Genomic DNA, 15,474 nt, shown 5'->3' on the forward strand with positions numbered 1-15,474 from the left:
TACCTGTGGAGGTCCTGTGTATGTTAATGGTGGAGTTGAGTTCAGGGCTGCCCTGGTCAAGGTAAATGATGGACTCTATGGGCAGCGGTCCAGTGCACTCGGCCCCATTAAAGGTGAAGTACCAGCGCTGACAGCAGGCCGTCTTACACTTGAGCCTGAGAGAACCGCTGAAGAGCACACGCAGAGCGCTGTCCGATCGCTGCTTGGTGAATGTGCACTCCTGAGAAAGAAAAATCAAGACACCTTCCACTGTTAAATCACCGACTGAATGAATACTCATTTTTAACTCCAAGAAAACCTTTATACATGTCTATAGTCTATAGTGTGTGTTATAAATTAATGTTTATCACTTCTGGTTCCATCATCCTGAAGTCAATGGGGTTTTTTTCATGTTTTTTTGGTTAAATATTTGAAATAAGGGTCTGTGGTGAACACAAGCCCAAGATATTTTACAGATACAGTAACAAGTGGCACTACAGAGATTGTTGAGGACATTAAACATCCTCACACTGAACAGATAAACTCATCTGATGACTAGTCACTTTCACAGCCTCATTGTGCTTATGATCACACATTTGCAACTCAACAAGGGTTTTTTTTTTAAATAAAGATTGAAAGAGTTGTCAGAAGCTCTGTGATGGTGACATTGGAGTCATGTGACTGTGATGTAGTTTGTTTATAACCTATGTTTAGCATTTTATTTCTGCCAATTTTATTTAGGCTTCAACATTCAGAAAAGTTCTATTCATTTGTAAAGATTATCTATCACAGAGCTTATTTTCAGCAATAAATATGTCACTGCAGCACTCTAACACATTTAGGGCCATTACCATTGATGTAAAAAAAATTTAACAGTATTTCCAACCCATTTTGATGGGCAAACTACAGCATAAGTAAGTCATTTGCCAGCTGGTTTCCTGAAGAGGAACAGCGTGTGTGATCACTGTTCATTTGAGCAGTCTAACATATCATTATCCGACTCAACCAATGGAGTGAATTTAGAGCAGGGCAACCTGCTTGTCCAAACCAAGATGACAAGCCACCTTTTTACTTTTTCAGACTTGATTTGAGCCTGAGATATGATGTATCCTCAAAACTTTGAGCGTTTCCACTTTTTTAATAAAACATGGCACCTTAAACACTATTTCTGTAAAGTTGGCAGTTATAAATAATTATGTCTAAAATACAACTAGTTAACACTTAAGGTCTCATTACTTGATGTTTACAGTAACTAACAATGAGCAATACATTTGTTGCAGTATTTATCCATCTTTGATGTTAGTTAATAAAAATATAACTGTTCATTGTTAGTTCATGTTAGCTGAAGCCCTTTAAATAATATAGCAGATCCAGCTTTTGAATATTTTAATAATGTATTAGTAAATATTGTAATTTGCGTTACCTAAGATTACTCATTGTTTCAGAAGTATTTTTCATTGTAATTTTTGATGCAGTTAATGTTAACAAATGAAACCTTGTTGTAAAGGATTTTTGTGGATATACTTATTAAACCATTAATTTTACTATCAAATATCATAGATAGTTTAAAGTTTGGCTGGTTAGCATGCAGTGCTGAGTAGATTACTTGAAAACTGTAGTCCGTTACTGATTCCAAATGACATGATAAAAATTGTTGTTAGCAAAGTAATCCATTGCACATTTTAGGTAATATAATCAGATTACTTTTTGATTACTTTTAGATTACTTTTGACCAAACTTGTTTATCAGATTGATTTAAAGAGGATAATGTTGTACCATATTGATATAAAAATATAAAGAGAAAGGACATATATTCCATTCGTTGTTTTTAACAACATGAAAAGTGCATTAAACATTACGTAATTAAACATTGAGTAATTATACATTACTTTGTGATTTCAAAGAAAAGCTAGTAATAAAAAATTGAAACATTAGGGAAAATCAATAAGTTCTGAATCATTTATTGCTATTGTGGGAATAATATGTAATCATGTAATCAAGAAAAAAGTAATACTGCATGTAAAATAATCCAATCACAAGTAGTCCAGATTACATGTAATCAGTTACTACCCAGCACTGTTTGCACAACCCTGTTAGCCCCTTCTGACAGATCCATCAGCCAATCAGTGTTCCTGAGTGATTAGTTACATGCCATCTATGGCTGAAGACCTGGCTGCAGAACTGAGTGTCCATGAGCATAAGGGCAGATTTTATATTGTGTACTTCCACATCTCACGGTTTTACATCTTGGCGAATTAGTGGGTAATTCGTATAAATTCGTATCTCATTTGTACATTTTCATGTGATCTGCTTACGCCCCACTGAAGGATAGGTTAAGAGTTTCATGCTTCTAAAAATCATATATTTTCATGCAATTCACATTGCACGAATGCACATGAAATTGCCGTGAGCTCTTCCCTTACAAACATAATACTTACAGCTATTTTGCCCAGATCAATGCCGTAGTTCAAAGAATTCCAGGCGCACTGTTTGAAGTTGGGTTTCCAGGGATCCTCAAACCTCTCAGTCAAACACTCTCCCTTCTCGCCCTTAAGTCCGTCTCTCCCAGGGATTCCTGGGGTGCCTGGAATGCCATTTATCCCCGGGTTCCCATCCCTGCCCTGCACTCCAGGTACACCCTGCATGCACGTCTGGTACTAATGACAAAAACATGAAGCAAAGAGGCATGTCAGTACTTTGCAGAGGCTTTGTGCTTAGTGAATGAGAATGGGACTGATTCACCATGATGCACAGACCGCTGCGGGTGGGAAAGTACTATGACCCTGTTTTCTTTGAGATGGACATGTTTGTGCCAAAACAAATAAAATAAAGAAAACACAAAATTGGAAGGAGATCTGGTGTAAAATCCCCTGACCACAGTCACAGTCTGTTCACTTTATTTAAGCTCTGACACAAAACAAAGCAAAGCCAGTATTACAGGAATTCACATATAGTACACAGAATACTACTTTATATATATATATAATTAGTATTATTATTATATATGTTTACAGTATAAGTACAGTATATTATATTATATACTGTATATTATAGTATTTTAAATATTATATGAAACTGATGCACGATGAAATATCTTAATTAGTCTTTGTCAGATCTCTTGGGTTTTCATCCAGCGAGTAATTGTAATTCATTATCTTGTGGTTTTTCAATAGTGACAGTTCTCTGTTTCCTTGCGGTGTTTTTACAGACCGAGGCCTTCTCACACAGGTTTTATGAATTATACTCATATGTGTGAACAACAGTGAGGCATAAAAACCCAGTGAGTCCCAGTGCTGTGGTTTGTTTGCATCCGCTAATAAAAATGTGGAAAGTACAGTTCTGTGTTTATTTAGATATTACTCAATTGTGGTTGACAATTGAAAGTCAGCCAACCAAAAGCATCTCAAAATTCAGCAATATTAGGTAGCTGCTAAGACAGAGCTGCCATGTGGAAAGGCCATATTGATCACAGTGTGGAAATGAACAGAATTACAGGTTAAGCATCTGTCACCACATTCCCGCAGTCTTCCAGTGAACAGCCAAATGAATCAGACAACTTGAAGGGAATTGAGTGAATCACGTAAGGTAGATGTATCTTGATTTGCATTACATTTATTTATTTTATCGCTGTTTTATTATGATCATAATTAATTTGCATACAGACACAGCTTCTGTCACCAAAACAAATTGCTCGTATGTGCAAACATACCTGGCAATAAAGTTATTCTGATTCTGATTCTGATTCTGACACAGACTGTGATTTGTAAAGTTTGTGTGTGATGTGTAGCTATCCTTCTTTGGATCTGCTTACAACATTTATATACACATAACAGGTTAAAAAGTCTTCCCACGGATTCTCAAACCAAATCTCTTTTGCGTGTATAGAAGTTTCTCTAAAGAGTCACTTGAGGAACAGCCGTAGATTAGTCCGAACCATTATGGCGAATCGGTTCATTTTACTGAATCAAAACGATTCTTTTGAGGCACCACTCATTAGTTGTCCGTGAAGTACTGTTCCTTTTTTTGGCTTAATTAAATCGACTATTGACGTTTACGACTATTTTTCGATTAAATTACACACATCTCTGTCTGAATCTATTACAAAGTTATTCTTCTGATTCTGATTACATGTAGTAGCTAATGCACTGCGAATCGATTCAACTGAATGATTAAAAAGAACCGAATCAATAACGACTCGTTTGCGATTCGGACATCACTGCAAAGCCATTGTTTAACATATCATTAACACAATGTGGTTTCACTGAATCTTGGTATATATTTAAATCCATGAGCAAAACATCAACACAATAAACGGATAACAAAAAAAGAACCCTTCAAATGGCAGAAAAATAAGTAAAATGTCACTTTAAGTTAACACTGGAGAAGGCTTTTATACAAATTATAGGCTACTGTCTTCTTCCAGAATCTGACTGACAATTTTAAACACATTTTATACCTAAATGAGAAGAATTGGGGGCATTAAAATATTACGAGCTGGTACGATGCCTCTGCTCTAACTTTGACCTGAATTTGCTTTTTCACATGTAAAACTTTAACACATTTCTTCAAAAAGAAATGTACAATCCTACCTTGTCAGTGAACTCTGCGTCTCTTTGCCGGGAGCTCCGTTCTTTGACTTTTTCCGTGATACAGAATGGCAAAGTTATCCAAAAGCAAAGGAGAAGTTGAGCCAGTTTAGTGCCCATCATTGCTTCACAGCATGCGCTCCTGCTCCGATCAACTGCTGCCTAATAACTGTTTCCTAACAGATGCAGACTCCTCTGTCTCCTGCAGGGGGCCTAGAGAGCCGCAGTCAACTCTCGGGACGCCTCTGTGTCACTGAAGACATATGTGTAGGCTACACTTGATACCTGAATTATAAACGAAAAACACCCCCATTAATCTCAACAACATTATTCTGTACAGATCTTCATCCACTAATCACAAACGACTGATTGATCCAAAGTAACAGGTACCACATGGCAACACTGTCTATACACCTAAACAATAAAACTGATAAACCTTGCTCAGATGTTTTATCTTACGTGCAAACATCATGTTTAGCCTACTTTTGTTTACACTTAGCGCTAGTATCTACCACTATTTGCACTTTGTGTAAACATGAAGATATTTGCTACACGTGGAATAAAAAGCATCTCACTGTAAATATCATCTAACTTTTACGCTAAATAAAAAAAAAAAACAGACTTTCATTATATCCCATTATTTTCACAGAAAACAGTAGGTCTTCAATGGTGTAAAGGTGAAAAAAATAAATAACTAAAATTATATATAGGGCTATATATTTAACATATATTTTTAATATACGCTAAATATATATTTTAAACAGGGAAGCTAAATGAAATATATTTTTGAAATAGATGAATAGGTGTTTCTGAACAAGTAGTCTATTCATTCTGTGAAAGGCCATATGTTTCTTTTACCTCTCCTGACCCAGAGACCCCACAGAGACAGCGTCTGTAGGGGGTCTCAGACCTCAGCTGAGGTATTTCCTTGTCAACATCCTGTAACCCTGCCTCCATGCCACATATGAACACACTGTCATTGGCCATATTCATAAAGTTATCTGAGGAAATAGCAAACATTTGACTCCAAGGCAATTCTGCCTCAATTCAGTCACTTAAGATGCGGTTACATTAGCCAAATGTAACTATTTTACTATTTATGTTTTCAACTATTTTAATACGTTTACTAGTTATTGCTAATTACAGTGTTGTTGACTTTATTTTAAGGTGTCCTTGTTAAACAGTGTAATTATATATTTAAGTACTGAGTACTTACTGTATGGTTAGGGTTAGGTTTGGGGTTACTTGCATGTAGTTATGCATAATTAATTGTAATTATAATAGTAAGTACATGTAACGAGTAAAAATGACACCTTAAAATAAAGTGTTACCGCCATTTTCATTCATTAAAATAAAGCTGCAATAAGATCAAATATAAATATTAGATGAAAAACGTAAACTTGAAAAAATGACAAATGTTGTCTTGGCAAACTGCACAGCACATAAACCGTACATAAATAGATAAATAATAAGTACATAACACATTTTAAGCACATAAACTAATAACAAGAATACATAACAAAATTACTATAATGTAAACTAAAAAACGGACACTGAAAATATACTAAATTCAAAATACTAATAAATAGCATCTAAATAATACTAAAATAACACTGGTTAATTATTAACATTTTTATTACTTATATTTTCCATACAGTTTTATTGTATCAACCATGTTATTTTTAGCTAAATAATTTTAAGCAAGTTTACATGTAAACAATGTCTATATTTATATTTAAAAAAAAAATTAAAACTGGTAATTATGGTAATTAATGGTAACATTAATTTGTTTTCGTGCATGTTTATTTAGCCATTTAAATTGTGACATTTAGATTAAAAAAATGATAAAAACTTAAGTATTATTCATTTTTAATTTCATACTGTTTTTACAAATGAGGACATTCTCAAAAGGTTTTTTTTTCAGGTTTAGCTCACTTCTGGGTATAAATTTGTCCCCAAAATATGTTAGGTATACACATTTACTTTCACACAAACAGTATTCGAGAGCAAAATTGTTTATATATGAACAAAAATGTTTTGTTGCGCTTTTCTATAAGTCTCATTTCTATTTTTTTTTTTTAAGTATGGTTGCAGAGAATTCAACCAACTTAAATGACTCCACATATCAATATCTTCATGAACACAGAAAAGGGAACCAGTAGATGGCAGAAGTGCTTTGTTACAAAACTCCTCTTGTTCAAAAATGGCACATAAACACATGCACACAGATTGTAAAGTGCGCTTTCAACGTGATAATTCTCAGTAAATATTAGAACTCAAAAGTTAGTAAATAAAGGCAATATACTTCATTTAGGACATTTTTCTTTTGTTATTAGTGCCGTTTGTTATAAGACAAGCATCCTTATTTATTACACTTGATGGATCTCTGACCAACGTTGAACTTCGGTGCGTCACTCATAGAGATTCAGGAGTCAACTCTTTTGATTTGGGGCAGAAATCAGTCACCCAGAACAGCCTGCATAGTGGTGTCGCCATATTTTCATCAGAAAAATAACAATCTAAAGCCCACTGCTCATAATCTGTCAGCAGCATATTGTGTGTTGTGTCCATGTGTCCAGATCTCTTCTGTCCACTCAGTGACTCACAAAAGAGTGGGAAGCCGTTGAATAAGAAAAGTAAGGTAGCCTGGTTGTAATATTGTTCCTATGCAACAGGCAGAGAAAAGACCAGCTACACACTTTGCATTTAAATCACACTTGCCAGTTTCAGACAGCTTGTTAGTCCCATTACAAGCAAATACAGCCACCCTCGCTTCAGTTTGCTCAATTCAAAGTGACTTTGTTTGTTAAATTCAAAGAGATGAGAAGGGGAAGCACAATACAGATAATTAAACAAGAAAGGAAAGCAAATGTCATTAGTTCTTTTGTTCCCATCAAGGAGAGGTGGAAAGTCTATCACCAGCACAAAGTTTGTTTATTTGAGTAAATAGAATTACTGGGAAAATAAATTAGAGGCATTTAAATACGACAAAGCTCCTGGTGGTCTATTGTTTTTTTATTAACACGAACAATGCACTTATATAGAGTTTGCTTGTTTCCTGCTGAGAATAAACTCTTTCTAATCATTCTGAACTTCTCTTATAATTGTGTTTTCCTTGTAGAGGCCCTGGGGTAAATTGATAATTGTTTGCTGAAAATACCATTTTATGCTGTTAAACCAGTCTTACTTTGTTCCTCTCAATGCAAAAACATGGGTTATTTGGTAGATCGGACTCAGTGTGTTCATGTAGAGGATCTCAAATCTGATTTTCTTGACATATCTAAAGGGGTCCCCCAGGGTTCCATTTTGGGACCTATTTTGTTTTCTATTTATATAAATTATTTGGGCAAGGACAAAAAAAAATATTATTTATACACTTGCTCCATCTATAACATAGGTGGTGAAAGAGCTTCAGATTGCATTTCAGTCACTGGAAGATGCTCTGGTTAGTTTAAAATGAATTTTAAATTCACAGAAAACAAAGTTTATGGTTTTTCAAAAGCTCAGGCACAAGGATTGATGATAAGCTTTTATTCAATGTACACATTGCTAATCTAATCAGGAAGCTCAAACTGAAGCTTGGCTTTTATTTTAGAAATAAATCTAATTTTACTAATGCCAAAAATAAACTTGTAGAAGCTACTTTCCTAACTGTGCTTGATTATGGTGATATATTATACATGCATGCGGCCTCTTCTATCTTAACAAGCCTTGATTCGGTATACCATGCTTCCCTACGTTTTATTACAAATGCCATATCCCGTACTCATCATTGCATTCTATATGAGATGGTGGGTTGGACATCATTAGCTACGTAGAAAACAGCACTGGTACATTTTTATCTATAAAGCAATGTTAGGTAAACTTCCAGCTTACCTCTGTACTCTTCTAGGTCTTTATTCTGGCAATTACCAGCTCCGCTCTTCCAAGTGTTTGCTTTTTAACATACCACGAGTTTGTACAGAACTGGGGAAAACTGCATTTTCATATTGGGCACCCTGGGGATGGAATAATTTGCAAAAAGATGTAAAACTAGATAAATTTGTGTCTACTGGTGAATTTAAAGGCATCATAAAGAGAGTAGTATTGGAAGCTTGTGATTGTTTTTGTTGAGAGGATATGTTTAAATATTGTTGTAATGTGTACTTGTTGTATTTTATAATTGTCTTACCGTATGGCTGCTACCTTGGCCAGGTCTCTCTTGTAAAAGAGATTTTAAATCTCAATGAGACTTCCTGGTTAAATAAAGTTTAATAAATAAATAAATAGATACAGTAAGGAAAGTAAATGATAAATTAGAGCATATGGTATTTGGCCATGCAAACATTAACAGAGTATTGCTTCGTGGTTGCTAAGGTGGTCTGGGTGGTTGCTAGGTGTTAAAAAGATCACCTCCCGAATTGCTAATATATTCTGTTCTCAAGATGTGAATCGAGTCCCTCCTTCATTGTAAATCTATTGGGGGTTTTTATCACCAGGTGAAAATCATAAATCCAGTCACTTAGAAAAGTAATTGCACACCTCTGTTCAGCTGTTCGCATGATTTGAGATTTCATTCATTTTGTAGCACAAACGGTGCAGGACGATTTACACACTCAAGTTTTATACTTAAGGTTTTTGCACACTGAGTCCGAAATTCACGTCCAAAATTTTTGCATGTTAAAGGTCCCATGGCATGAAAATTTCACTTTATGAGGTTTTTTAACATTAATATGAGTTCCCCTAGCCTGCCTATGGTCCCCCAGTGGCTAGAAATGGCGATAGTTGTAAACCGAGCCCTGGGTATCCTGCTTCGCCTTTGAGAAAATAAAAGGTCAGATGGCCCGATCTGGAATCTTCCCTTTATGTCGTCATACGGGGAAAGGTTACCTCCCCTTTCTCTGCTTTGCCTGCTCATGCGGAAATGAGCTAAGACAGTGCGAGGCGAGCGCAATATTTTTTTTTTCCTCGAGAGACATCATGGCTTGCAAACGAGCGAAAAAAATTTTTTGGGCACTTCAGATCTGTTCTACTCTATGAACTGGCACATAATGTAATACAACTGAATGCCCAATAAAGCTTGTTCACATTTACATATTTTCTGTTGTCATACATAAAACAAGTACAAATAGTAAACACAACCCATTAATAATACGTTAACCCTGAATCATTCTCACTATACTCCTTAAATCCTGATTTATAAATCGCAACATCGTCTGATAAAATCAATATACATCTAACTTACACTAAAAAGCGACTATATGCAGTGGTTTTGGCTATATTACAGTTTTGCGTCTGAGTTATAAACTATGCGCATATTAACAGACAAATTATGTTCATATGTAAAAATCCAAACAGTCAGTAAGCGACAGATGCTTGGAAACGCTGTTTTGTAAATTATTTATTGATGATTTTGCTGCGTGACGGCTCGCTGCTCAGAACAGACGCCAGGAGAGTCAGACCTTGCACTCGCGGGGCAGTACTGGAGACATCTTCCAACTGAATGATAGCTAAAGTTTTTTTAATCAGATTCTGGGTCGAACTGAAAAGTTTGAACGACTGCGTGTCTACGAGCCATTGCGATACATCCACTGTCAACATTAGCGCATGGTACTGTGGCCACAAGCTGGTTAAGGCCACACACCCACCCTCCACCTTGCTCCGCCTCTCTCCTCCTCATTAGCATTTAAAGCTACAGACACAGAAATGGCACGTCCTAAGGAAAGCTCATTGTGGGACTGCACCAAGGCTGAATTTCGGGAACGAGACTTCAGATACAGTACTAGGGACCACTTAGGCCTATATAAAAGCATCCAAAAAACAGCATGTCATGGGACCTTTAAAAAATAAATACGACCTCACGTTTGTCACGGTGCACACACGAGGGAGGAACCAGGAACACGCAGACAACGATATAAACTCAAATAACACTTTACTGACATCAAGGCAGGGCAAGACAAGGCAAGGCAGGGTAAGACACAGACATCCAACACCGGGGATAACGAGTAGACCAGACAAAATGGCACTACACAGACAGGACTATAAATACACAGGTAAATCATAGATAATGAGACGAACATGGCTGGACAAGAATTAAACTAATGATTATATTTAACAAGGACAGGAAACAAACCAAATATGGGCACAAGAGGCAGGAACACATGACACACACACAACAGTTCCCTTACAACGTTGTGTCAATCACGTTATGACACACTGCCTCCAAAACTTTGGTCTGTCATAAAAATATTTGGATCGGGTTTGATTTTCTGTTTTCACATCTGTAGCAGGCATTTTGATAGGAAAGGATGACGAGTATGAAAAAACGCTTACGAAAATCTTTAGAGTCCTAAGAGTAAAGATCATTGCACACTGAGTCCGAAATTATCGCGTGCGTTTTTTTGTATTCGTCATCCTTTCCTATCAAAATGCTTGTTACAAGATTCAAGATTCGGCAGAAAATCAAAATCGAAAATGCAGAAAATCGAACCTGAACCAAATTTTTTTATGACGGATGAAAGTTTCAGAGGTGTGTTAACGTGATTGACACAACGTGAGATCGTATTTATTTTTTAACGTGGGAAAATTTCAGACTCAGTGTGCAATGACATTTACTCTTAGGGGTTTGTTCAAATTACAAAGTAAAAGTGATACTTACTTTAGTTTCCACACATCTTTGTTACATAAATACTCACTACTGATCAAATGTTTGGGGTCAGTAAAAGTCAATATCCACATTCTCAATAAGGCTGCATTTATTTGATCAAAAATTACAGTAAAAACAGTAATATTGTGAAATATTTTTACAATTTAAAATAACTGTTTTCAAGAGTAATATATTTTTAAATGTAATTGATTCCTGTGATCAAAGCTGTATTTTCAGCATCATTACTCCAGTCTTCAGTGTCACATGACCCCTCAGAATTCAGTCTAATATGCTGTTTTGTTGCTCAAGAAACATGATTATTATTATCAATGTTGAAAACAGTTGTGCTACTTCATATTTCTGTGGAAAACATGATACATTTTTACATCAGGATTCTTTAATCAATAGAAAGTTTAAAAGAACAGCATTTCTATCATGACAACTTCCAGAGGGACTGGCATGGTAATGTACAAAAACAACCAATCAGCTGCGCTAAGTGATAATGATGCCACTATGTCTGATTGAGTTAGACTATCAGACTGCGCCTTCTAGAGTTTCATGACAGAACTTTGCATTTATTTGAAACGGTAGTCTTTTGTAGCATTATAAATGTCTTTACTGTCACTTTTGATCAATCTAATGCAGTTTTGTTGTATGAAAGTATTAATTTCTTTTAAAAAAATCTTACACAGCCCAAACGTTTGAACAGTGGTGTATAGGAAGATCAAACATGTATGTCGACGTCCACGTGGCCACGAGTCTTTAATAGAGTGGAAAGTCTTTCTCTTCCTATTATGGTTGACAAAAGCAAAACTGAAGAAGCCACCTTGAGATAAAATAGTTTTCTTCAAAAATTTCAAATGAACTTCATTTATACCCATATCTTGAGAAGAAACACAATAAAATGCTGGGGAGGGAAAAGGCTCTGATGCTGTCAGAACAAGGTTGCTACAACCTTGTCTGGGTGAGCTGTCTTTAACCATCTGAAGACAGGTATTGAGGGTATTTTGATGCCCAAGGGACTGGATGCATGTGCTGTGTAGCAATGAAATGTATAGCGCAGTTTTATGCATAAGCTGATTTAGCACAGTGTTGCTTTTTGTAACGTAAGGCAATGAGATTGAAATAAATTATTTAAAATGAAAACAATTTATTTCCAGAAACATCAAACAAGTGACAATGAGATAAATAAAATTAATAATAAAAAATAAAACAATTTAGTTTCCAGCAACATCAAACAACAGAAAATTTGATTAATAAAATGAATAATAAAAAAATAAAACTATTTATTTTCTAGCAACATCAAACAAGCGCCAATGCGATAAATAATAATAATATATATATATATGATTGGATTTTGAACCATAAAATAATGTGTTTTCCAGCTATGTAAAAAAAATGGAGTACACAAATCAATAAACACATTTTAAAAATCATTTGATGTTGGCCTGTTTGGCTTATTTTTGAATAATATAGCTTTATCTAGTTGAACATTTCAAATATTTACTCATTAAGTCACCTTGCTTTTGTACATTTGATCTTGGCTGTGGTTTCTGCTCTGTTTTTAGGAAGAAATTATATTAGATTTAGCCAAGCTATTGTCCCAGTCCTAAATATGTTAAGCCTTGCAAAGACTGTTGTTAATTAAGCAACTGATTAATGTATTTAATATTTAGTCACTAAATGCATGTCAGTCATGAAGCGAGGCAGAGCTGCAGAAGCAGTGCTGGTTTCTTTCTTTAGAAAATGTAATATAAGAAAATGTCCTGGACAGGAGATCAATATCACAAGGACAAGATCTTTAACATTTGAACATTGCATTTGCTTTTGTTTTGAGGGCATATGTAAAGCGAAGTTCTAGTCTAGTAAATGTAGACACTATGCACTGCTTCACATCATCCCGCTTTCCTCAGATGAAGAATGACAGCTGCCTCTGCTGCAGGCATCACACGTTTAGGTCTATCGCTGGCAAACTTATTTTAGTCAAATGTATCTATTTGCTGGTCAAAGACTGTAAGAAATGTTCTGAATTGCACAACACTGTTGTTGATTGCTGTTATCCTTCATGTTTTGTCAATTGTATTGAAAAAAATGTAGCAGATGGACAAGTTTTCTTTTTTGAAGCATCCTTAAAATGAAAATTTGATGAAAATGTCCCAGATTTGGATGAGTTTGTTTCTTCCTCCGAACATATTAGGAGAAATGTTGCATTGCATCACTTGCTCACCAATGGATCCTCTGCAGTGAATGGGTGCCGTCAGAATGAGAGTCCAAACAGCTGATAAAAAAATCACTATAATCCACAAGTAATCTACACCTGTCAGTCCTCTGTCGTGCGTGTCATGTGCTCCCGCCTCATGTTTCCATATTTGGTTGTTTTCTGTCCTTGTTATATGTAATCATTAGTTCATTCTTGTCCAGCCGTGTTCATCTCATTATCTATGATTATCCTGTGTATTTATAGTCCTGTCTGTTCAGTTTGATTTCTTCTGGTCTACTCGTTACTCCCCGGTGTTCCTGTCTGTGTCAGCCTTGCCTTGTCTTGCCCTGCCGTGATGTCTTCATTAAAGACTATATTTTGAGTTACATCCTCGTCTGTATCCTCCTCGTGTGTGCACCGTGACAACACCACTCCAGTCCATCAATTAATGTCTTGTGAAGTGAAAAGCAAAATTCATCATAAATGCATTTTAACTTTAAATGGCCAATTCTGAACAAAATACACGTCCATAATAATGCTTCCTCTGATGGAAAAGTCCATCTCGTGTTCTCACATCAAAATACATCCAGGACTGTTCTGGCCTCTAAACGGCGCTTGGTGTGTGCAGATTTCTCTCCTGATTCAGACAAGATTAATTTTTCACTGAAGAAAACAATATTATGGATAGAGGAATCACATTTTAGCATGAAGTAATGATTAAAAATGCCATAATAATGGATTTGTTTCTGACAAACATGCAGCTTTTCACTTCACAAGATATTAACTGATGGACTGGAGTGGTGTGGATTACTTGTGGATTATTGTGATGTTTTTATCAGCTGTTTGGACTCTCATTCTGACGGCACCCATTCACTGCAGAGGATCCATTGGTGCACAAGTGATGTATTGCTGGGTATTTTTGGGCAAAATATTCCTTTATTAAATGATCTTAAATATCTGTTAATATTTTTTCCTTAATCATATTCTCTGACATTTAGGTTGGTTTTTGTCCAAAAGAAACCCATGTTCATCTTTTGGTTTATTGGCAAGTTACAGATATTTCTCTCATTAGTAGCTTTGGAAAGTGTCCTGGATTCATTGTAGTCTTGGCACAAATGATTGAGGATTGACAGGACAATGGCAAAACTTCAGAATTCAGCAGTGGAAAATCAAACTATAGTTTGACCAGATTTAGACGAGCCCTTTGTCTATTTGCTTCATCTTTTGTACACCTAAAACTTTTCCAAATCTGCTGCAAATGCAGCTTTTGCATTTGTTGCTCTGCAGAGGCTTTCCCGTCCCTGACAGGTGCTTGTTGAGCAATAATCAGATCAGATGATGATTGTATTAGCTCAGAGAGCGTGCCAGCTTGGCATATACCCTGCATATTATACAAATGATATAAGCTTATACAAGCTGCTACATAAGGGGTTTATGGTGACATGCTTTAATTAGGCAACTACTGTCATCGTTATGCAGCGGCGTAAGTTTTCAAAGCACACAGCGCTATTTAAGATAATATGACTGTGTAACTGATGTTATAGAACAAAACATGAAAGTCAAGTGAAACACTGACATTAATTAGTCTAAAACCAGTGTTAATTTCGTCGACGAAGACAACGACGAAAACATATTTGTCAACGAACCTTTTTTCTGTGACTAAGACGTCTCGTTGATGAGATAAAACTAATATCTGATGATAAAAACTACAACATTTATGCCGCGTCTTCGTTAACAAGACGAGACTAAAATGTTATTTGAGGACTACCAGACATTCAAAATACATCCTATAAGCTAAGTTAACTGTCTTGTCTTTCAAAATGTCTGTCATTGTATAAGGGGCGTTCCCTTGTGAAAAATAAGTGTGCTTAATTGCAGTAAAAGTATACTTTTTGTGTACTTCAATTATTAAAAGTTTACTTTTTAAAAAGTGCACTTTCAGATAATATAATATAATATAATATAAATTAAAGGCCACTTAAGTGTACTTAAAGAGAGTACGCTTTAATGACAATAGGTCTTAACATACTTAAGTGCACTTTTTAAAAATGCACTTTATAATAATGTCTAATTAAGTATTACTT

The 15,474-nt window shown here is 35.6% G+C and overlaps 1 protein-coding gene across 1 annotated transcript in view; it reads right to left on the reverse strand.

The window, feature by feature from the left end:
• LOC306885431 (collagen triple helix repeat-containing protein 1-like) overlaps nucleotides 1-4,735 on the reverse strand; it is a 9,376-nt gene extending 4,641 nt beyond the window's left edge. Inside the window, exons 1-3 of the mRNA XM_079441931.1 lie at nucleotides 4,569-4,735; nucleotides 2,418-2,636; nucleotides 4-220 (exon numbers count right to left, since the gene is read on the reverse strand). Of these exons, the coding sequence (XP_079298057.1) occupies nucleotides 4-220; nucleotides 2,418-2,636; nucleotides 4,569-4,688 (556 nt within the window). The 5' untranslated portion in view covers nucleotides 4,689-4,735. The remainder of the gene's footprint in view (nucleotides 1-3; nucleotides 221-2,417; nucleotides 2,637-4,568) is intronic.
• Between the last annotated feature and the right edge of the window lie 10,739 nt (nucleotides 4,736-15,474).

This window comes from Barbus barbus, assembly GCF_936440315.1.
Source record: "Barbus barbus genome assembly, chromosome: 19".
Lineage (NCBI taxonomy): Eukaryota > Metazoa > Chordata > Actinopteri > Cypriniformes > Cyprinidae > Barbus > Barbus barbus.